We start from the raw sequence: 22,720 nt of genomic DNA, 5'->3' as shown, positions 1-22,720 counted from the left end.
GTCACTTCTGGGCTAAAATGGTCAAAATACAGGTGGATGAGGGCTGGGCGCAGTCGCTCATGCCTACAATCCCAGCACTTTGGGAGGCTGAAACGGGAGGATCACTTAAGGTCGGGAGTTCAAGACCAGCCTGAGCAACATGGTGAAACCTCGTCTCTACTGAAAATACAAAAATTAGCCGGACATGGTGGAGTGCACCGGTAAACCCAGCTACTCGGGAGGCTGAGGTAGGAGAATCGCTTGAACTCTGGAGGCAGAGGTTACAGTGAGCTGAGATTGCTCACTGGTGACAGAGTGAGACTCCATCTCAAAAAATTAAATAAAAATTTTTAAATGCAGGTGGATGCTTCATTCCTCTCTTCCCCTCTGTGGCTGGATGCGCATGAGCACAGCCGGCGTGGAGGCCAAGCCCAGAGCTGCCAGACGGGGAGAGCCTGCGTTCCCAGGTTCCTCTTGGAGGAGAGCTGCCCACAGTCAGCAACAGCCATTTGAGACTTTACACAATCAATAGATAAACTTCTATTGTGTTTGAGCTGTTAGGCATTTCAAGGTTGCCTTGCTACCAGGAGCTCGCTGGAAATAAGACCAACTGGACCATGATAGAAGAATGCAGGACATGGCCTTTCCACGCCACCTGCCGAGGGCTCCACACGGCGTTGTTCTAGATTCCCGTCGTAACTTAAAGGGAAACTTTCACAATGTCCGGAGCCCTTGATGTTCTGCAAATGAAGGAGGAGGATGTCCTTAAGTTCCTGGCAGCAGGAACCCATTTAGGTGGCACCAACTTTGACTTCCAGATGGAGCGGTATATCTATAAAAGGAAAAGTGATGTCGTCTACATCGTAAATCTGAAGAGGACCTGGGAGAAGCTTCTCCTGGCAGCTCGTGCCATTGTTGCCATTGAAAACCCTGCTGATGTCAGTGTCATATCCTCCAGGAATACTGGCCAGAGGGCCGTGCTGAAGCTTGCTGCTGCCACTGGAACCACTCCAATTGCTGCCGCTTCACTCCTGGAACCTTCACCAACCAGATCCAGGCAGCCTTCCGGGAGCCACATCTGCTTGTGGTTACTGACCCCAGGGCTGACCACCAGCCTCTCAGGGAGGCATCTTATGTTAACCTACCTACCATTGCTCTGTGTAACACAGATTCTCCTCTGTGCTATGTGGACATTGCCATCCCGTGCAACAACAAGGGAGCTCACTCAGTGGGTTTGATGTGCTGGATGCTGGCCTGGGAAGTTCTGTGCGTGTCTGGCACCATTTCCCATGAACACCCGTGGGAGGTCATGCCTGATCTCTACTTCTACAGAGATCCTGAAGAGATTGAAAAAGAAGAGCAGGCTGCTGCTGAAAAGGCTGTGACCAAGGAGGAATTTCAGGGCGAATGGACTGCTCCAGCTCCTGAGTTCACTGCTACTCAGCCTGAGGTTGCCGACTGGTCTGAATGCATGCAGGTGCCCTCTGTGCCTATCCAGCAGTTCCCTACTAAAGACTGGAGCGCCCAGCCTGCCACGGAAGACTGGTCTGCAGCTCCCACTGCTCAGGCCACTGAATGGGTAGGAGCAACCACTGAATGGTCTTAAGCTGTTCTTGTGTGGGCTCTTAAACAACATATAAGATTCATGGAAAATAAACATCGAGTTTCTAAAAAAAAACAAGAAAAGAAAAAAAAGAAGAATGCAGGTCATGGCTGGGTGCTGTGACTCACACCACTTTGGGAGGCCGAGGCAGGTGGATCACTTGAGGTCAAGGGTTCAAGAAGAATGCAGGACAGTGTCAAGATGGGACTCCACTGAAAACTCTGAGCCCTGGATGTAGGCAGGAATAAGCAAAGAGAGCCTGCTGGGGGAGGCAGTATTTGGAATGCTCCCAGTCCACATAGTATGTGGCCTAAGGGTGAGCGTGGAGACAGCATTCCAGGCTGGAGGTCTAGCGTGAGCAGGGATCGGAACTGAGCAAGTACATGTAGGGCACATGGTGGCAGCAGTGGATGAGTCAAGGTGCAGAGTCCAGGGAGGCAAAGAAGTTGGCTTGGTAAGTCACGTGGAGGGCAGGAGGAAGACTGGGGGAAGCAAAAAGAAGTAGATGCGAGGGGAGTTGTGCCTCAGATGGAGAGTTTTGTGCCCAAAGCACATAAGAGCAAACACCTGGGTTGCCATCACTGCTGCATTGCACATGTACGCATGCACACGTGTACACACATGCACTTGTGCAAACATGTGCACACATACACAGACATGTGCACACACCCACAGACACATACACTTCTTTTTTTTTGAGGCAGAGTCTTGCCCTGTGGCCCAGGATGGAGTGCAGTAGCATGATCTGGGCTTGCTGCAGCCTCCGCCTCCCGGATTCAAGAGATTCTCCTTCCTCGGGCTCTCAAGCAGCTGGAATTACAGACAGCATCACCACCATGTTTATCTAACTTTTGTATTTTTAGTAGAGCCGGGATTCTGCCATGTTGGCCAAGCTGGTCTTGAACTCCCAACCTCAAGTGATCTGCCCACTTCAGCCTACCAAAGTGCTGAGATCACAGGCATGAGCCACCCCACTTGGCCATACACACACACACACACACATATACACACGCACATACATATACACACACACATACACACACACGCACATACACACACATACACACATACATACACACATACACACACATACACACACACATACACACACATACACACATACATACACACACACACACACACACACTCTCTTTTTAACTCCTTTGTGTACTCTGGACCTTTCGTCTAGAGAATTAGCTATTGAGACCAAGGGAGCTCTCTTGGCCTTGGTCTAGCCTTTCCTGAACCCCACACCCTGTACCGGCACACACCGCTGCCTACCCCCCGCCCTGGTAAGGCATTGCTAGTTGTTGTTGACTGGGAGCCCCTTGGCTTTTAAGCAGGATTTGACCCAAGGGTTTGCAGTGTGGGGTGGGTCCAGGGGCAGGAGTCAAGGCAGGAAGACCAGGGCAGGAATAGCTGTGGAGTTGGGGAGGCGGGGAGAGAAAAATCCTTAGGAGGCAAAACTAGCAGGGCTTGGCCCCTGGTGGGATCAGGAGGCAGGGAGCACGAGATGTAAACCAAGACACTGGGTTCCAGGCCAGGGACTGTGACATGGGAGGCCATAGCTGAAGTGGGGCTCTCAAGAGCTGTAGATTTGGGGAGGGGACAGAGATCTCAGGGTGGCATTGGACACACTGAACTTGGGGAGTCTCTGGGGTGTCTGCTGATGATGGGAAGCTCCACTGAGGGCTCAGGACAGGGTAACTGCAAAGGGGGCACAGCGTATCAACCATGGCAGGTGAGTGGAGGCGGGGGCCAGAGGCAGGGCCACGAGCGGGGCCAGGCCGCACAGCCCGGGAGGCACAGAGGCTGGGCAGCTTCAGTGACCCAGGGCCACCCAGAGGCCTGTACAGCTCCCCAGCCTCAAGTTAGGGGGACCCTCTGGCCCGCCTTCCCCTGGCTTAACCACCCTGGGATGTGGGCAGGCAGGGGCACTGAAGGGAGCAGGCAGCCCTGGCACCCCACAGCCACCAAGAGAAGAACCCAGGCCTCCCCCAGACCTGGCAAAGACCAGGCTGGCCTCGGCCCCCAGAGTGGGGGAGGCCAAGGTTCCCTCGGGCCTGAGCCTCCCTCAGTGCTGGTTAAATTTTGACCAAGGAAATGATTGCTGAACTCAGTTCCATAAGCATCACCTGGTCACACTTTAATTCCAGTCTGGAATTAACGACTTCAGTCTCCACACTCCATACTTCCCAAAGCCAGCTTTTCTGGGAGGGCTGGGGCAGCTGCCTCTCTGGGGAGATGCTAGAGGTCTCAGAATCACCTCGTGCGGCCTCAGGACCTGGTTGGAGCCACCCCAAGTGACACCAGCAGTCAGATGCTCAGAAAGCCTGAGCCTCCAGCCCAAGTCTGCGAAGCCAGCGGCTACTGACATGCTCCCAGCCACCCAGTTGGAGAAGCCACTGTGGGGACCACTGTGGGGGAAGCAGGCCCCCAGCCCGGGCCCCTTTGCTCTGGGTCAGTCCCTGTGAAGTGGGCCCCTCTCCTGGGCCCCTTGAGCAGGTTCTATGGCATTTTCTGAACTCCTGGACCTCGTGGGTGGCCTGGGCAGGTTCCAGGTTCTCCAGACAGTGGCTCTGATGGTCTCCATCATGTGGCTGGCCACCCAGAGCATGCTGGAGAACTTCTCGGCCGCCGTGCCCAGCCACCGCTGCTGGGCACCCCTCCTGGACAACAGCACAGCCCAGGCCGGCGTCCCAGGGGAGCTGAGTCCCGAGGCGCTCTTGGCTGTCTCCATCCCGCCAGGCCCCAACCAGAGGCCCCACCAGTGCCGCCGCTTCCGCCAGCCGCAGTGGCAGCTCTTGGACCCCAACGCCACGGCCTCCAGCTGGAACGAGGCCGACACAGAGCCGTGTGTGGACGGCTGGGTCTATGACCGCAGCACCTTCACGTCCACCATCGTGACGAAGGTAGGGCCTCCCCCAGAGCCAATCGAGTCCAGCACCGCAGAGGTCAGGGCCATGGATCACAGTGGGTCGGACTCAAAGGTCCCGTCCTGGGAGGGATCCACCTCCCCAGGCCCCGCTCACTCTCGGGCCTCTCAGCCCCTTGTCAGCCACACACAGGGGAGTGGGCGGCAGGGATCAGTCTACAGACCAGGCCAGCCCAGGCTCCTGGAGGTGCGGGGGGCACCTGGACAGGCACCTCTGAATGCTGGCACCTGGACGCTCGCTGGCCTCACCTGGTCCCGGCCCTGCTGATGCATCAGCCGTGACTCTGGTCAACTCAGCCGCAGGGGACTCAGTGATGATTCACTGGATTCCCCGAGCCCAAAGCACACAGGGTAAGGGGCCACCCCAGGCTGCCTCCCAGACTGGGCACTAGGCAATTCCAGGCAAGTGGAGAGGGGCAGCTCCTCCCAGCAAGCAGGAAGAACCTCTTTATAAAGAACAGGAGGAAGCAGCCTCCAGGAGAAGGGCCAGGTGTCAGCTTGGGTGGCTGCTGCCGAGTGGAGAGGCAGGGGAAGGAGGCAGATGTGGCTAGAGACCCATTGGGCAATAGGGAGCCATGGAGGGGCTTAGGCAGAGGGTGACTCCTCCAAAGGCTGAACTATGCCTGCGGGTGCCCTCCCTGTTCCACGGGGTCTTGCTCTAAAACCCTAGAGGTCACCAGGCCACCCACCCCACCCAGCTCCCTGGGGGCCTCTCACACAGTTCCTCTGCCCCTCTACCGGGGCTCTCCCAGCCTCCTGAGCTCAGCCTCCTCCTCTCCCACCAGTGGGACCTGGTGTGTGACTCTCATGCCCTGAAGCCCATGGCCCAGTCCATCTACCTGGCTGGGATTCTGGTGGGAGCTGCTGCGTGCGGCCCTGTCTCAGACAGGTGAGTACACCCAGTCCAGACAGGTCCCCATTCCCCTCACCGTCCCTGCTCTCCTAGACCCCTGGCCCCGACTGGCCCCAAACAAGCCTCACAAAACCAAGTCTAGAAAGCACCCTACTTATTGGGTGTGGGTCTCGCACTTGCCACCCTGCGGCTGTGCCACATAGTCCCTCGAGTTCACCAACTTTACTCTGGGAGTGGTAGAGGATTGCTGCTCCCCAGCAAACATTTGCTGCTAAAACGGGGTTGGCCAGGCGCCTGCCTTCAGCTGCTGCCTGAGTGCTCCCGGTGACTGGAACCCATTCCTTTTGGCTCCAGCCTCGGGATGCTCCTTGTGGTCGAGTCTTCCATAGGTGGAGAATGCGGGTTTCACCCAGGTGCCGCTTCAGTGTTACCTCGGCTCACTGGGCAAGCAAAGGGTGGGCTCTCGGTGGTCCAGACCCCACCCCACCCGCGGTCAGTGCTGTGGCAAGCCGCAGACCCCACCTCTTCCTGGTTTGTGCCGCAGGCTCGGGCGCAGGCTGGTGCTGACCTGGAGCTACCTTCAGATGGCCGTGACGGGCACAGCAGCCGCCTTCGCCCCCGCCTTCCCTGTGTACTGCCTGTTCCGCTTCCTGTTGGCCTTTGCCGTGGCGGGCGTCATGATGAGCACAGACAGTCTCCGTAGGTCTCCAACCTGGCACCATGCAGGGGGACTCCGTGCAGGCTCCAGGGCTGACCCACTTGGTCTCCTTGCAGTGATGGAGTGGACAGCAGCGCGGGCCCGACCCTTGGTGATGACCTTAAACTCTCTGGGCTTCAGCTTCAGCCATTTCCTGATAGCCGCGGTGGCCTATGGAGTGCGGGACTGGACGCTGCTGCAGCTGGCCGTCTCAGTCCCCTTCTTCCTCTCCTTTTTGTGCTCATGGTGGGTGCAGCACCCCACTCCCCTCCTCGGAGGAGATCCTGCCCACTCTCCAACCGGGAGAATGGGAGACTCTCCTTTCCCTGGGGGCTGGGGAGTGCTAGAGGCTAGGGGTGCATGGGCAGCAGGAAAGCCAGGAGCCTGGCAGAGTGGACCAGCCACAAGCCCCAGACACCCACTCCAGCCAGGGCTCAGGTCCCCAGGGCGCCTCTCCTGCTCCTTCCAAGTGTGCCTTCTCCTACTCATTCTTCTCCTTTCCTCCCTCCTTCTCCTCACCTCTTGACCTGTTCCCCTCTCCTGTACCTGCCTGCCTTGGCATCTGTGCTGCCAAGCCCATCTTCTGAGCCCCTCCTCTGTGCCAGGGATGGCAGCACTGAGCTAGGCTGGGGGAGCAGGTGGAAAGATACGACACACACACGCACACAGTCGCAGTCTGCCTCATAGGCTGACATTATCGATGCATGTGTCTGTCTGCTAGAAAACAGGGATTAGGACCCACTCACAGGGCCGGCACATGTGGGAGGTTAGGAAATGTCAGCGCTTACCTGAAATAAATCAGGCTTGGTCTTTGCCAAGCACCTGGCACATAGTAGGTGCTAAATAAATATTTGTTGAATGGATGGATTGATAGGTAAGTAGAAACAGATAGGTAGATAGAGGTAGACAGATAAATGGGTTGACAGATGGGTGGATTGGAGGACTTCATGGGTGAGTTGGTGGATAGATGGATTGGATTGGATATGGATGGTTGGTTGGATGGATGGATGAACGGATAAATGGATGGATGGATGGATGGATGGATGGATGGATGGATGGATGGATAGTTGAATGGATGGACAGATGGATGGATGAAATGGATGGATGGATGGATGGATGGATGGATGGATGGATGGATGGAATGGATGGATGATGGTTGAATGGATAGTTGAATGGATAGATGGATGGGATGAATGGATAGATGGATGGATAGATAGATGGAATAGATGGATGGATGGAATGGATGGATGGAATGGATGGATGGTTGAATGGATGGATGGATGGATGGATGAATGGATGGGATGGATGGGATGGATGGATGATGGGATGGACAGATGGATGATGGATTGAATGGATGGATGGATGGATGGGATGGATGAATGGATGAATGGATAGATGGGATGGATGGATGGATAGATGGGATGGATGGATAGATGGATGAATGGATAGATGGGATGGATGGATGGATAGATGGATAGATGGAATGGATGGATAGATGGATGAATGGATGGATGGATGGAATGGATGGATGAAATGGAATGGATGGATGGTTGGATTGTTGAATGGATGGATAGATGGATGAATTGGATGAACTGGATGGATGAATGGATAGATGGATGGACAGAGGCCATTTGTGGGCGGGCCTGAGCCTGGCTTATTTATACACAGGCCCTGCACTTAGTAGTTGTTTGGCCATTGGGACCGCCACAGAAAGGAGCACAGCAGAGGCTCAGTGGTGAACAGGTGCCAGCACCCATACTGGGAAGAAGGTTGACTCCACAAATCTCTCCCACCCAACAGCTTGGAGTGGAGTAACAATTTTCAGCCACTCCTTAGAGCAGGAGACAATTACATCTCACACAGTGGCTCCACAAGGAGGCAATCATGTCTGACAAGAGCGTTCTGGGGTGGCAGCTTGACCCCCAACACCAAGAGAGTAGAGAGTAGAAGGCAAAAGTTCTCCTATGCTGATGCAGGGCAACAGAGCTGAACCCCCTTTCCTTGGTACACATGCTCCCACAGTGCTGAAGAAGTGCCCATTCATTCATCCATTCAACAAATAACTACTGAGCACCCATCATGTCCCAGGAGCGGCTGACACCAGCTATGAACAGATATGTGGTCTCTGCCGACGTGGAGTTCATAGGGAATCCCACGCATCGTGGCCTCACGAACAAGCTGGAGTGTGGACATCTGAGAATGGGGCTCGCTCTCTCCCTCCCAGTCACCTCCAACACATCCCAGCCAGCTTTCTTCCTCTTTTCCACGGAAACTGCCCTTCCCAGGGTCACCCACAATGATCCGACCACCATTATTTGCGGTCCTCACTCTCTCCCTCAGGCAGCCTCACCCCTGCTTGCAGCCCCAGCTCCCTCCAAATGCTGCAGACCCCAAATCTCCACTCAGTCCTGCCTCCCCCAGCAACCTCCAGCCTCGCGCCTCCAACTGCCCATGTGACGTCTCCATTATTGGTATCTCATCCCCACAAACATCTCCTTAGGCCTCTCCTCCCAAAGGCTTCCCCAGCGTGGGGAATAGCCCCCAAACTCACCAGATGTGGAGTCTCAATGGCCATAATGCCTCTCTCTCCCTCACCATCCTCCCACCAAGTGCACCAGGTCACCAGGTTCATCAACTCTACCTCTAATATGGACCTGGAATCCCCACATCTCCCGCCGTTCTGAAAATTCCTAAGGAGCTCAGGGTCCCGGTGGGTGTGGGGGCAGGTGGCCCCACCCTGGCTGCTCATAGGGGACAGCATGTCTGGCTGAAGGACCTCCAGGAGCCAAGGCCTAAGGCAGGTGCATTGTAGATTGGCAGGCATGACGGGCACTCAGCAGGGTGGGCGTGGTGGCTGAGGGAGCTCGGTTAGACGCTGAGGGGAGTGGGAACCAGGTCAGTGTGAGGGCTGGGTCCTGCCTCGAGGAGGGGAGGGGCTGAGTTCATGAGGCCGAGGTAGTGGGGACTCAGGTGTGACTGACTGGGGGCAGCCAGAGGGCGCTGGTACTGTGAGGACCCTGCCCCCAGCCTGAGCCCCAGGGTGGCAGTGAAGCTGTTTGCAGGAGGATGCAGCTGTGGGGTGGACAGGAAGGTCTTGTGGTATGGAAGATGCCCAGACAGGGGTGGACCCCGGCAGCCTTGGAGACAGTGGTCCTGTAGCCATAAGGGCCCTGACTGCAACCAAGTCAGGTTCCTAGTGAGGCAGGGGAAGGGCTGTGGGGTCCAGAGGGAGGCAGGAAGGGGACAACAGAGTCCTCCCTCCCTCCACCCCAGCAGCCAGCCCCAGGGTGAGAACTTCAGACCACCAACCGCGACCCCCCAGGAGGGAGAGAGGAAGCAGAAGGGGTAGCCTGCTGGGGAAGGAGGGTGGCCAAGTGGGCATGGCTGACACAACGGCCTTGGGGGTCCTCAGCTGCCCTGAGCCCTAGGCCTGGAGGAGGGGGTACAGGGGGGCGGTCTGAGGCTGGCGAAGGCCAGGTCCTGGGGGCCACAGGCAGTGACCCCTCCCACATCCCCTCTTCAGGTGGCTGGCAGAGTCCGCACGATGGCTCCTCACCACAGGCAGGCTGGACCAGGGCCTGCAGGAGCTGCGGAGGGTGGCTGCCATCAACAGGAAGGGGGCAGTGTGGGACTCGCTGACTCCTGAGGTGAGGCTGGGTCCTTCTCAAACCTGGACCCTCAGACCCTCTCCCTGGCCCTGCACAGGGCACCCTGGGAGACTCACCAAGGACCTCAGCTCCCTGGGAAGAAGGTCTCAGAGAGGAGGAGGTGCCCGGCGCCCCCAGTGCCAACAGCACCCACTGTCACCTCCGCAGGTGTTGTTTTCAGCCATGCGGGAGGAGCTGAGAGTAGGCCAGGCTCCTGCCAGCCTGGGCACCCTGCTCCGCATCCCGGGCCTGCGCCTCCGGACCTGTATCTCCACGTTGTGCTGGTAGATGCCCTTCCCCCAACCCCACCTCCACAGGGGAACCTGGAAACTCAGCCCCCAGCCTCTCCCAGCTCCACTTGGTCCCCTGGCCTGCAGCAGTCACCTTCCCCTGTTAGTCACTCCTGACGGGAGACGGCCCAGGCTGGGTGGGCTCACTGAGGGGGCTTTAATGAGGGGCAAAGCAGATAGAAGCGATGAATTCGATCCCTAAGGAAGCTCCTGAGAGGGCTGGGAGCCAGGCTGGACATGGGGCGATCTGGCAGAGCATGGGTAGCAAGCACCCTCGCCTGGTGTGGAGGGGCTGGGCAGGGTAGAGTGGACTTACCAGAGTCCAGGACCCACGGTCATCCAGTAAAGACCAACACCACCCAGGCCAAGAGGGAGGGCCTGTTCAGTGGCAGCTGGAGCCACGGAAGGGACACAATCACTCCCAGACAAAGCCCCCATGCAGAGAGGGAGGCAGAAACCCCCTGCTTCCCCCCTCCTTCAGCCTCTCACCAATGCCTCCCATCAGCCAAACCCAAAGGGAAGCCATGTTGGCAAGGGGACCTGGAAACACAGTCTAGAGACCGGCCCCACCACACAGAGCCAGCAGCTGAAGGGCCAGAAGAGCAGCGTGCCCCCACCCTGCCCCCTGCCCCCTGCCCACTGCCCCCACCCTGACCCCCTGACCCCCCTGCCCACTGCCCCCACCCTGTCCACTGCCCCTGCCCTTACCCCCCTGCCCACCACCCCCACCCTGACCACCCTGACCACCGCCCACACCCTGACCCCCCTGCCTGCCACCCCCACCCTGACTCCTCCCCGCCACTGCTCCCACTCTGACTCCCCTGCCCCCTACCCGCACCCCCAGGTTTGCCTTTGGCTTCACCTTCTTTGGCCTGGCCCTGAACCTGCAGGCCCTGGGCAGCAACATCTTCCTGCTCCAGACACTCATTGGCGTTGTGGACATCCCGGCCAAGACAGGCACCCTTCTGCTGCTGACCCATCTGGGCCGCCGCCCCACACAGGCCGCATCCCTGTTGCTGGCAGGGCTCTGCATTCTGGCCAACACACTGGTGCCCCAGGGTAAGGGTACAAAGCTGTGTACCAGAGGCTTCCCTATCTGGGGGGGCTCGAGCTGGGAACAGAGACCTTGGCCCCTCCTCGGAAGTGCTGAATGAGAGCAGATCCCCAGTTAGGGAGGAGGCTGCCAGAGCCATCTAGGGACAGTGACTGCGCTGGGCCAGCAAAAGCCATGAAGGAGTGGCAGGGGTGGCACCAGGGAAAAGTGCGGAGATAAAGTGAGAATTGAGTGATGGATTGCAGCAGGAGGAAAACGGGGGTCAAGGAAGAGTCCCAGGGTCTGGCTCTGAGTGTCTCAGCGTGGAACAGATTGTGGGTGTGGCCATGAGGTCACTCAGGACAGGATACCCAGGTGGAAATGACTCCCAAACATTTGGAGAGAGGCCTGCAGCTCAGGGACAAGCCACCTGGGCTGAAGGGAGTTCCCATCTGATCTTGGGCCCCCCACCAAGCTCACTAGTCCCATCTTACCCACAGAAATGGGGGCTCTGCGCTCAGCCCTGGCCGTGCTGGGGCTGGGCGGGGTGGGGGCCGCCTTCACCTGCATCACCGTCTACAGCGGCGAGCTCTTCCCCACCGTGCTCAGGTGAGGCTGGGCCTGGGCTCCAGGAGAGGGGCGCCCTGGGCTGGGCTGAAGGGCACCCCCGGGTAGGAGTGGCTTCCCTCAAACCTAGATGTCCATGTCATGTGTCTCCCTCGTGTGGTCTCAGGGATGCTCAGGTGTGTCCCAAGCCCAGCCTGATCCTCTGGACCTCCCTGGGCCAAACAGGCGTGGCCCAGGGTGCAGGGTCAAGGTCAAGGGCAGGCAGACTAGGCACTCACAGGTGCATCTGCATTGGCAGGATGACTGCAGTGGGCTTGGGCCAGATGGCGGCCCGTGGAGGAGCCATCCTGGGACCTCTGGTCCGGCTGCTGGATGTCCACAGCCCTTGGCTGCCCTTGCTGGGGTACGGGATGGTGTTGGTGCTGAGTGGTCTGGCCACACTGCTTCTGCCTGAAACCCAGAACCTGCCGCTGCCTGACACCATCCAAGATGTGCAGAACCAGTGAGTGGACCTGGCCTCAGGACCACCCCTCCCTCCCACCAGAGAACCCCAACACAGGGCTGCCTGCTCATACATCCCCGCCACTGGACAGAGGGGGAAGCAGAGGGCCAGGCAGATGGAATTGGCCCAGAGTCATATAGCACACCTCTGGGAGAGTGGTGACCCAGAGCTCAGTCTTGGGCTACCAGGGTTTTGACCCAGGGCTTTGTCCTCTGCCCTTCACTCCACCATTTGAGGCACAAATGGCCAAGCTCCCCCAAGTCCAGCCCAAGAGAGACCAAGGGGAAAGGAGTGGATGGTCCTTCCTGAGAGGGAGATCCAGCCATTGCTGGGTGTCCTCATAGGCCTCAGATTCTACCTCTAAAGCCCTGATGGCTGACAGGGCAGTCACTGCACACCCCACCCCCATCACATACTCAGGAGCTCAGTTCTGGGCCCCCGAGAGCAGGGTGGTGGCATCCCCCGAGTCCTTGGGATGGACACAGGTCAAGGGTCAGGGGTCACTCTGCACCCCAAGACACAGCCCCATGTGCTTTCTGAACAGGGCAGCAAAGGTGGCAACACACGGCACGCTGGGGAACTCTATCCTGAAATCCACACGTTTTTAGTCTCCTGGGGAGCCTGCAATGGGATGATTGGAGGAAGAGTCTTCTTCTGTCATCTGGAGAAAGCAGGAGGAGAGCAAAGGCCTCCACTTCCACAGGACCCAGAGGTGGCCCTCTTAGGTTCCCAGTCTCCCCAGGGGTGCCCCTCCAGCTGAGCTCTGCCCCCTCACAACAAAGGGGCCCCCTTCAATACTGAAGGGGCAAAGGACGGTTTGATTGGCAGGAGGTGGCCCAGGGCATCATCACCCTGCTCTGCCCTCGTGGCTTTGGAAAGCAGAGGAGCCAGGCCCAGGGGAACGAGCTAGCCTTGCCAACTCTCTGCTTGCCTCCTCACTGCCACTTGTCCCACCACTGCTGTCCACCTGCCCAGAGCTCAGAGCTAACCACTATCCATGGTCAAGACCTCTCCTGGCTCCACACAAGCAATAGAGTCTCAGCTCTGCAGCTTTACCCAGAAGCCCGTGTGAGCCTGGCCCTTGGCCCCTCCCCATGTCCCTCCAGACCTCAACCACCTGCCCGCCACACCCTCTACCTGCAGTTCTCTTCCCACCCTCATCCCTGACAGACTCTACTTTACCCCTAAACCCAGGCCAGTGGCCCTCCTTCCAGGAGTCCAGGGTCAGCCAGAGGTGCCCGTGAAACTCCTACCCACAGTTACAGCCACAAGCCTGCCTCCTTCCACCCTGCCAGCCTGTGAGTTCCCAGAGGGTTGAGACGGTCCCATGACCCCATGTCCCAGCTCCCCACACAGTGCTAGGCTAGAGGAGCATTGGTGCGAGGGATTGAATAAAGGAACAAATGAATGGCTGCCCCTCACTGACTCCAGTTATGAGCCCCCAGGGTCCTCCCGGGTTGGGGGGAGGAGGAAAGTGCTGGGGGCTCCTTGACGGGGTGGGCTTTCCCAAGCCAGCTTCCCTGCCCCACGTACCAGGCCAGAGTGGCTGCTGTTTCCAGCCCCGGTTGTGGGCCCGGTGCTGTGCTGCGCACCTCAAAGCATCATTTCTCTTCACTTTTTCCTGAACCCTGAAGGGCAAACGTTGCCCCATTTTACAGATGAAAAAACTGAGGCTTGAAGAACCTGATGGCCCATGACACTCAGCTATGTGGGGGCAGTATCAGGATTCAAACCCTTCAGTAGGCCACCAGAGCCCCACTCTGGCCACAACACCCCCAGCCTCCCCCAACCCAGCTTCACCATCTGGGTTTCCAGTAACTCTCCTGGAGGCAGCGGCAAGGCCAGGGGCCCACAGTGTCCATGAGCATGGCTCATGGAGAAATGCAGGGCAGCACACACAGAGGTTGGGGTGCAGGCAGGAGCCATTTGCTGCCCAAGCGGGTCCCTGCCAGCCCAGCTAGTCACCTACGCCACCGCGGGGCCATGCTCAGATGGTCTCTGGGTCCACCTGTGCATGCATTTATGCTTCCAGGCACCTTCACTGAGTGCTGTGCCCCCTGCCCAACACACACACATTAGCTATGTGTGCACACGTGCCCACATGCACATGCACACACACGGGATGGGAAAACAGAAAGCAGCTCTTTGTCCCCACAGGAAGGGGGTCACTGCTCGGCCTGGTCTTGTCAGCTGCAGCCCCTGGGCCTCTGGGGGGCCATGTACTCCGGCTATCTATCTATGGACACCCCTCAGTAAAGAACCGCAAGCAGGGATCCTGCTTGTGAAGATGCCTGAATACTAGGCCATCTCAGTCTGCCCTGGACTTCTTGTCTTTTGTCTATCTGCTGCCCAGCTGAGGCCCAGTGGCCTTTCTTACCCTTGAACAGCATTCTTGAGACCTTAGGGTTTCCAGAAGCTTCTGGAAGGTAGAACCCAGGGCTGGTGGGAGATGGCCCCCTCCTGTCTTCTGGGATATCCCTCCAGCTCACCCAGTGGGTCTGGGCTACCCCTCTGCCTACATCCTGAGGTTTGAAGAACCTGATGGCCCATGACACTCAGCTAAGTGAGGGCAGTATCAGGATTTAAACCGTCAGCAGGCCTTCAGAGCCCCACCTTGGCCACATCACCAGGGCCCAAGACCTGTCTGCTTCCAAACTAAGTCACTCCTCAATTAACTCAAGAGACCCTGGAAGCTGGGAGGGCCCAGGGCCCTGTCCCTCTGGGGAGTGAACAGCCTCGCCATGGCCAAGCGGGTGTCAGCGAAGGGAAAAGGGCCTCCCTCAGCAGCAGCCATGAGCCCACCAGAATGGCAAGCTTTTGCTTGGGACACACTATGTTCTGATGCCCACCACAGGAGCTCCAACCTCAGAAGCTGTCAGGACACCCCGAGATGGAGGAGCCAAGGGAAAGAACCCATAACTGCCCCATCCGTCTCATCCCCATGGCAGTAGAGACCTCAGGCAGCAAGGATGAGGAAAGTGGCTCAGGATCAACTTTGTCCATTCTCCTGCCTTCAGCCAAGCCCACAGCTCACCCAGAAGGATGTGTGGGAAGAGGTAGCACTAAGCCCCATGAGCTCCAGATCTGCCTTCAAGAAAGGGCTTCTATCCAGAAGAGCTGGGCACTGGCTGGGCTGGTGTTTCCCCTCCTGGGGGCTTGCATGATGAGGGCAGGTCTGTGAACTCCTTCCCCAGATCCCTGTCCTTTAGAGCCCTGAGGTGGAATCTCCTGACACATCCCTGTGAGGACCACCCGCCAAGGAGCCAGCACACGTGGAATCTCAGCCATGATCAGGCCCTGGACACACCATTAGGGGCTGTCTGGGACACTACTGGGGTCACTGCCAGGCCAGCCAGACCCTGAGGAGCTTAGCTCAGGCCCAGGTGCTAAGTTCAACATCAGTGGCACAAGATGATACACTGAGAAGCAGGTGACCATCTCTTACTGATGGGTAAACTGAGTCAATGACTGAGTCCAGGAATCTGTCCTCTTATAACCAAACCCTTGAATGACGGGAACCCTGAGCCGCCTTATGCAGAAGGAAAGACCAAGTCTCACAGTCATATGGCAACCAGCAGGACTGGGGTCCATTCATCCAACTCCTGGACTGCCCCTCTTCCTGCCCCCGCTACCTGATAGACTGTCCCCTCTCCTGTTTAGGGTCATTCTAGAAATTTCTGAGGTAAGGATATTCCTTCCCTTCCTAACACCAAGGAGCCCTGCCTGCCTTTCTTTATTTCTTTGGCTAGTCGTGATGGGAGGAGGGGAATCTGAGCCAAGTCTCTATCCCTTGGTCAGAAAGAATAGCGACAGAGAGATTGTAACCCAGAGATTCCAATCACCAACCCAGGGACAGGATATCCTAGCAAGATTGCCCCAAACCAGGGCCTCTCCCAGACTCCCACAGCTGCTAAGAGCTGACCTCAGTGATGCTGACCTTAGCTCTAAGACTGTGAGCAGTTGGGGGACAAGCAGGGCCTGAGCCTCACCCCTAGGGGGCTGGATCAGAAGGGCAAGCAGGGGTTGAGTCCACGGAAACCTACATCTGGGGCTCTGCTCTCTCACCCTTGTTAGGAGTTTTCAGGAGGAATCTCAAGAGGTCCTAGAGGGCACCATGGTGGGGAAGGTCCCATGACAAAAGCTTCCTTCAGGGATGGAGAGAAGGAAGGGAAGTAGATGAGGCTGACCTTACCTCTAAAGACAGGTGGAGGCTGCTCAGGTCAGGACCTGCCACTCCCACTAAGGGATGTTCCCCAGCTGAAGGGTGGGACTCCTGGCAGGCATGGAGGCAGCCAAGGCCTAAAGAGGGAGTAGGCTTTTGAACTGCAAAATGCTGCCAGGATGAGTTGGCCAACAGCCAGAGCCCCCTGCAGACGGAAGATCAAGATGCAGAATCGGGCAGTGGAGGGGGATGGCAAGCCAAAGGTGTGAGGAAGCCTTGCGGAGTGGATGGCTGAAAAGCTGATGGAGGGGAGTCTTGAGTGACAGAGCAAGGTTGAGCAACTCCCCACGACCACCATCCTCAAGGTCTGCAGCCCACCTCGCTCTCCCCTCCCGACAATCCTGCACACATGGGTGTCTGTCCCTTGCGACTGAAGACTTAACAAATACAAACCCATCTCTTAACATGTCCGTCTGGACCACAGATTTGTTAGGGTCTCCGCCAATGAGTAAACACGGTGGACAGGGTGGACAGCACTCCTTCCACCTTCAGTCCCAGTAGCTGCCCACAGTCAACCAGAGTGGACTTGGGGGCAGGAAGGGTACCAGGGTCCAAATCCCAAGAGAGGAAGGAGAAGGAACACAGACTCTAGAGTCAGGCAGAACTGGAGGCCACTTGGACTCAGTCACTCATTCACCTCAAGATCTGGGAGCAGCCACTGAAGGTCTCCAAGGCCAGGAATCCCTTCCTCCCTCCAAGAGCTGCTGAAGGATGAGGCAACGTCTGTCCCACACCCAGGTCAGTGCCCGACACACATGCCCCGAGGTATGAGTTCGTTAGCCATCGGGGGCAACCAAGATATCCAGGGATCTGCCTGCCTTCCTGAGAAGCTAAGGTCTGTGAAACTGCCACAGACCAGCCACGTTTCCTGCCTGGTCCTCAGCCCAGCAGGGACACAGGACACAGGACTCTGTGAGACAAAGACAAGTCATCCCAGGAACCCAAAGTTATGCTCAGCCCAAAAGTTCGGGAGCGACTTACCAGCTCTCAGCCCAAGCCCAAAGCCAGGATCTAACAGCACCCACCCCAAAAAAACTGCACAGGACCGTTGGAATTTGGAAAGTTTTTGTTTTCTTTTTCCCACACATTTCCGGGGTTGGGGTGTTTTCCAAGACTCAGACACATTTGTTAACAAAGAGAGAAAAAAAAACTGGGGGAGCAGAGAGCCCGTGGGCAGAGAAGTGACCCCAGCAGTCTGTGGACAACACCTTGCTCCCTCTTCCCTGCTGCCCGCACCCAGCGGGTGCCACAGGCTGCTGCTCGTGGAATCTAGAGTATTTGTCTGTAATATATATCTGCATTTGCCTTTCCCCTCCCTCCCACCCCCCACCCCTGCTCCTCCAGCAGCTTCCCCATCAATGCACGTCGCCCGGTGGCACACACAGAACAGGCCTTCAGCCAGGCCTGAGCCCCTTCCCTGGGCGGCACCAAGCAGGTGCCTCTCCTGGTGAGGGGCATTGGGGCACTTGGGGACAAGCCCAGTGCCCCACCCCACCCACCCACTGGGCCACTCGGGCCCACCCTCCCGCCAACTCTGGAAACCCAAAGGGAGGAAAGGAAGGGAGAAACCAGCCACACAAAAAAAAAGTGGGGAAGGAGGGTGGGGACAGTGAAACACAGCAAGCCTGGGATGGGGACTGGAGGGCTTGGGAAGAGAAGGAAGGCAGGAGGGACAGAAGGAGGAAGAAGAAAAATTAAGGAAAATTAACAGGACGAGTAGTGGACACTTTACAAAACCCCCAGCCTTCCTTCCCACCCAACCCCACCAAAATAAAACTACCCCCCTTAAAAAAATAAATCAACCCAGGGCTGTGAGTATGTGCCCTGCCTGGCAGGCGCAGAGCTGAGAGGGACAGTCAGACCCGGGACTGACGAGGCCGCGCGGTGGACGGCAGGAGGAAGGGGACGAGCACGGGGTTTTCCTTTTCTTTTTTTGCGTTTCCTCTTCGTGAGAGAAGCCTGAGGCAGCCAGGGAGAGGGTCCCCAGGCCCCTGGCAGGGAGAGGGCAGCACCCTCCTCCCGGGCCCTCCCAGGAGGGGCAGCTGGCAGTGGGGCGAAGTGCCAGGGGCTCAGACGTAATACTCCTTGTCTTTGTTCTTCTTGGCCTTGCTGGGCGTCTTGGGAGCAGCCGGGGCCTTCTCTTTCACCACCGCCCCATTGCTCTGGGCCGAGTTACTGATGTAGTTCCGGCTCTGGTCCACCTGGTAGGAGCCCTCGTCGCGATTGCGATACTTGTACATGGCATAGAGGAGGATGAGGATGCAGAGCGCTGCCGCCGCCACGATACCCACCACCATGCCCGTGGTGCTGCTGGACTCCCGGATCACCTCCACTGCGCCCGGCGGGCCCCGCTCCCCAGGCCCTGTGGGGTTGGCTGTGGGCAGATGGGGGAAGCCGGGGGCTGAGGTCACGCCGGGTCGCAGGGGAGGCGGCCTCCGCGGCTCAAAAGACGTGGGGGCCCCGGGCCCCAAGGGGGGGTTCTCCAGCAGGGGCTGAAGCGGGTCTCGGTGGTTCATTTTGCCCGCTGGCAGATTGGGGGCCGGGGCGGAGGGGGCAAACAGCACCCCAGGGGCACCTGTTGCCCCATCTGTCCTGAGGTTGGGCCGGGGAGCGGGTTTTCGGGGTGACAGGAGGGTGGTGCGGTCCGTGACCAGGGGAAAGGTGGTATAAAAGTCCTCGTCGTCCGTAGGGGGGAGGCTGGAGTCAAAGACCTCCCCGGAGGCGAAGCCCGAGGCCTCGATGGGCTCCTCGCAGTCGCTGTCGTCCCGCTCGGCCTGGCACGGGCCCCCAGAGGGCGGGCGGCGCGCCGCGGGCGGGGGCAGCGTGTCTTGGGTGGCGCCCACGCCCGTGAGGAAGGGATAGAAGGTAGGGGGTGGGGGCACGAAGGGGGATCGGGTGGCCACGGGAGGGGGATCTAAGGAGTCCTCCGTGATAATGGGCAATATTAACTCTCCTCCTAGAACAAGAGAGAGAAGAGAAAAGAGAGGGCGTCAGCGAGGGCCAGGGCGCAGGCGGCCGGCACAGAGAGAGAAACAACAGCCTCACACACCCAAATCGGTTCCAATTGGCTTTGGCGGAGACTAGAGCGGGCCAGGCCCGCCCGCCAGCCGGCCGAGCACTGCGCTTTAAGCGGGCAGCGGCTCAGATGCCCTGGGCACCCCACGCACGGGCTCTGTGACTCTCTGGGTTTTGGTCTTTTGTTTGTCTTAAGAAATCAAAAGGAACAGAAAGGAAAGGAAATTGAAAAGAAACAGAAAAAAAAACTCTACTGGTTTAAGGCTTTAAAAACAGATACAACAGCAGCATTTAAATAAACCTAACAACAATATCTTTTAGGGTTTTTTTTTCTAGATTTTTCTCTTTTTTTTGCTTTTTTTTTTTTTTTTTTTTGCTTTTGTTTTTAAAAAAGAAGATAGCATACCACGGAATTCAGGCAACTTACATCAACAAATAGGCCGTGTGATTTTAGCATGAAGAAAAAAATTACAAACAGAGCTGTGTAAGCGGGTTCTCCCGGAAAAAAATAAGAAAAAACAACTTTTCCGTACAACGTTTTCTGTCTATCTGCTCGGTATCTCCCTCCCTCACTCTCCACTCCCTGCACATCCTGCCTCCTCCTGAACACTCTCTCCGCCCTCACTTGTCCCTCTCCCCCTCATTCAACACAAAGCTGAACTCTGCAGAGGGCAGGCTGGGGCTGAGGAGCGGTTTCCACCACTTGGTGTCAGCATGTCGGGGTGGTAGGAGCAGTGGGCAGAAGGGCTAGGAGAGTAAGGATGTGACAGGCAGCCATATAGGGATTGCTACATGGGTGAGAGGTCTTGGGAGGGGACGGCCATGGGAGGGGGCTTGGAAGGCTAATTGCAGGGTGGCCACGGGAGAGGAGACATTGAAAGTGGGAGGTGAGGTGGCCCATGAGGAAGAGCGGGCAGGGAGGAGTTGGATGCACTGGAGCGGCGTCCTGTCCCGTAGGACTCTGGGAGGGGTGGGGAGAAGCCATGTGGAGGCAGGGATGTGGGGGGACAAGGAGGGAGTGAGGGAAGTGGGCAGGGCCACATGGTTCCTGAGCTAAGCCTAACTCCCCAACTTTCTCATCTTCACCCTCCACCTCTGACCCCCACTGACTTCCCCCCTCCCCCTCCCCAGAACCCCCATGGGCCGCCAGGACCTGGCCAGGGCTTGACTGCCTCCAGCCCTCTTATTATTGTTAAAACAATAATAAAACAACGGAAAGAAGAAGAAAGCAAAAAAAGAAAAGAAAATACATACACAGCCATCTGGGAGGGAAGCACCTGCTAAATAGGGCCCATGGGAACGAGTGGGCTTTGTGATGGGAGAATGGGTCTCTAGGTCTGTTAACTGGAGTCCCTTAGGCAGAAACTGCAATTCCCATCAGCCCCCAAAAGGTGAGAACTATAACTCCCATCAGTCCTTGGAGGAGTGTAGACCACAATTGCCATCAGCCACTGGGTCAACAACTGTGACTCCCATCAGCCTCCTGGGCCTCCTCTCAAACCAAAATAGTGCAACCCCCTGGTTTGGGGTAGAAGGGAGCTGGGGTGGGGCTCTAGGTGGCTAGTGGGAGGACTTGCTCCTCTTGCAGGTGCACCTCTGGGCCTGGCGAGGGTTGGAGGTTTCCTCTCTGGCTCTCTTTTCAGTACAGACTAAGCCCTGCCCACATCTGACTGTCTCTCACTGATCTCTGCAGGGTATGGTCTTCATCATGCCCAGAAGCCCCCCAGACCCTCGGTGGTAAAGCACCCCAGGGCCTCCACTGCCAAGTCCCTCCTGCCCCACTGCAGCGCATTCGATCTGCACATCTTGGCACTCTTCTCCTGCTCCCCACCCACCCACAGCCCTCTGCCTCTGCACTGAGTTCAAACACTGCTGCCAACCCTCAGATCACAAGCTCCAGCAATGTTGCAGAGACCTCCTTGGCCACACCGGCCAGCCTGTGGCCAAGACCTTTCCATTGAACCTTGCTAGCTCCCCAGGCTGCTCTTCCCACCAGACTCCAAGCTCCCCTGGGCAGGGGCTCACCTACACCCTAGATTTTGAAACCCCAGAGCTCCTGCCCCTCCAAAGGCTCGGCCACAATGAAAAAGTTTGAGCCAAGAGCAAAGCAGCATGTTTTGTGGGGCTGGGACTATTCGATCCCAGCTTGTTGTGGATGAGAATGCTGAGGCCTGGGTGGGCAGGACTTTCCAAGGTCACCGGTATAGGTGCCCAGCAAGGTGAGTGAGGCTGGGGAAGGGCTAGATCTCATGAGGAGCCCAAGAAAGCCTAAGTCATCCTCCCAATGCCTCCAGGAATCTGCTGGGGCTGCTTGACTCTTGGCTTGGATGCTAATCTGGGAGTCCACATACAAACCTGTTCTGTTACTGAGTTCCTGTGTGACTGTGGGCAAGTTTCTTCCAGTCTCTGTGCCTCAGTTTCCTCATCTATAAAACTGGGGTATTGGGCTCCAGGACCAGGACGAGGCCAAGGTTTGGCTCTCCTGGGACCTCTAGCCTTTGGATGATCACGTATGTCTTCCTGTACCCACCTGAGACCCAGATGAGGAAAGCTGCACCCTGGTCCCCAGGTAAGGGGCAAACCCAGCTGCCAGCTCTCAGGGGGAGGGTTGGTGGCCTCTCAAACGGTGGCAACCTGGGCCCAATCCTGGTAGGTTCCCTCCCTGCATGGACCCTGAGTGCCTCTGGGGTCCTCCCTGCTGGTCCATACCACCAGCCCTCTACCTGACCTTTGCCTTCTATTCAGAACCCTTCCCTGCTGACAGCTCAGTCTGGCCAAACACCTCTTCCAGGCAGAGGATGCTCCCTGCCTTGAGTGCCTCTGACATCACATCCCAATTCTGCCCTGGAAGCACAGCTTTGTACTCACTGCCAGGAAAGGGCCAGTGACCCGGGTCTCATCTGTCTCCCTAGCCCCCAGGAGTGGGCCTGGCACAGAGCTGGGGCTCATTACGGTTTTCCAGGAGAAGGGGAACAATATTCCTCAGGCATTTCCTCTGAGCCAGGCCAGGCTAAGTATCTAGGGAAGGGAGTGGGCGTCTCTCACAGGCCAGAGCAGCTGAGTTCTGAACACCCCACCCCCTCCACCCTCTTAGGCAGCCGGCACTGCTGAGAGCTCAGCCCGGCAAGAGCCTTTCTCTACAAACTAGCTCCCACCCCAGCTCACCACCTTCCATCTTAGACTGGGCCACCAGCTGCTGCTGGAAACCCCAGCGTCAAGGCTTGGCCTAAGCTGGCTGGCCATAGCTGGGGACCCAGCAAAGTGCCAGGCCCAGGGCACAGGACCAGACCAAGAGGCCCTTGCTGAAGCCACATCCTGCCCTAGAAGGGCTGACAGGCTGATCAGAGCACAGAGCTCGGCCCTCTACCAACTACTCT

General features: G+C 57.6%; 2 protein-coding genes and 1 pseudogene across 21 annotated transcripts in view; 2 read left to right on the top strand and 1 right to left on the bottom strand.

Moving 5' to 3' along the window:
• Positions 1 to 666: 666 nt before the first annotated feature.
• LOC110568736 (small ribosomal subunit protein uS2-like) lies at positions 667 to 1,589 on the top strand (annotated as a pseudogene).
• Positions 1,590 to 3,732: 2,143 nt separating this feature from the next.
• Positions 3,733 to 13,518, top strand: SLC22A12 (solute carrier family 22 member 12). 3 transcript variants are annotated; one of them, XM_012463076.2, is made up of 10 exons: positions 3,733 to 4,494; positions 5,303 to 5,406; positions 5,915 to 6,069; positions 6,145 to 6,313; positions 9,591 to 9,714; positions 9,883 to 9,998; positions 10,849 to 11,063; positions 11,538 to 11,646; positions 11,903 to 12,106; positions 12,651 to 13,518. In XM_012463076.2, exons 1-10 carry the CDS (start codon positions 4,093 to 4,095, stop codon positions 12,712 to 12,714), a joined length of 1,662 nt encoding a protein of 553 aa, XP_012318499.1. In that variant the 5' UTR covers positions 3,733 to 4,092; the 3' UTR covers positions 12,715 to 13,518. The 3 variants fall into 3 exon arrangements, with proteins under 3 accessions (XP_012318499.1, XP_012318498.1, XP_012318500.1); XM_012463077.2 differs by lacking the exon at positions 3,733 to 4,494 and adding an exon at positions 4,508 to 4,868; XM_012463075.2 differs by having other exon boundaries at positions 5,915 to 6,313.
• Positions 13,519 to 17,376: 3,858 nt separating this feature from the next.
• NRXN2 (neurexin 2) overlaps positions 17,377 to 22,720 on the bottom strand; it is a 105,235-nt gene continuing 99,891 nt past the window's right edge. For 7 of the 18 annotated variants that reach the window (XM_064364774.1, XM_064364775.1, XM_064364780.1 and 4 more), the window contains one exon: positions 17,377 to 18,702. In XM_064364774.1, the coding sequence (XP_064220844.1) occupies positions 18,398 to 18,702 (305 nt within the window). In that variant the 3' untranslated portion in view covers positions 17,377 to 18,397. Of the gene's footprint in view, positions 19,285 to 22,720 lie in introns of all 18 variants that reach the window. The other 11 variants (XM_064364770.1, XM_064364772.1, XM_064364771.1 and 8 more) reach the window with 3 other exon arrangements.

The sequence above is a fragment of the Aotus nancymaae genome, unplaced genomic scaffold, assembly GCF_030222135.1.
Source record: "Aotus nancymaae isolate 86718 unplaced genomic scaffold, 86718_ANA_hifiasm-v0.15.2.pri h1tg000059l, whole genome shotgun sequence".
In the NCBI taxonomy this organism is placed as follows: domain Eukaryota; kingdom Metazoa; phylum Chordata; class Mammalia; order Primates; family Aotidae; genus Aotus; species Aotus nancymaae.
This window is presented reverse-complemented; position numbering and strand designations above follow the sequence as displayed.

Bases quoted from the DNA above. Each gene is read 5' to 3' on its own strand.
- SLC22A12 (XM_012463075.2), top strand. From the start codon at position 4,093: ATGGCATTTTCTGAACTCCTGGACCTCGTGGGTGGCCTGGGCAGGTTC. The intron at 5,407-5,914 runs GTGAGTACACCC...TTTGTGCCGCAG, and splicing joins TGCGGCCCTGTCTCAGACAG to GCTCGGGCGCAGGCTGGTGC. The intron at 11,064-11,537 runs GTAAGGGTACAA...TCTTACCCACAG, and splicing joins CAACACACTGGTGCCCCAGG to AAATGGGGGCTCTGCGCTCA.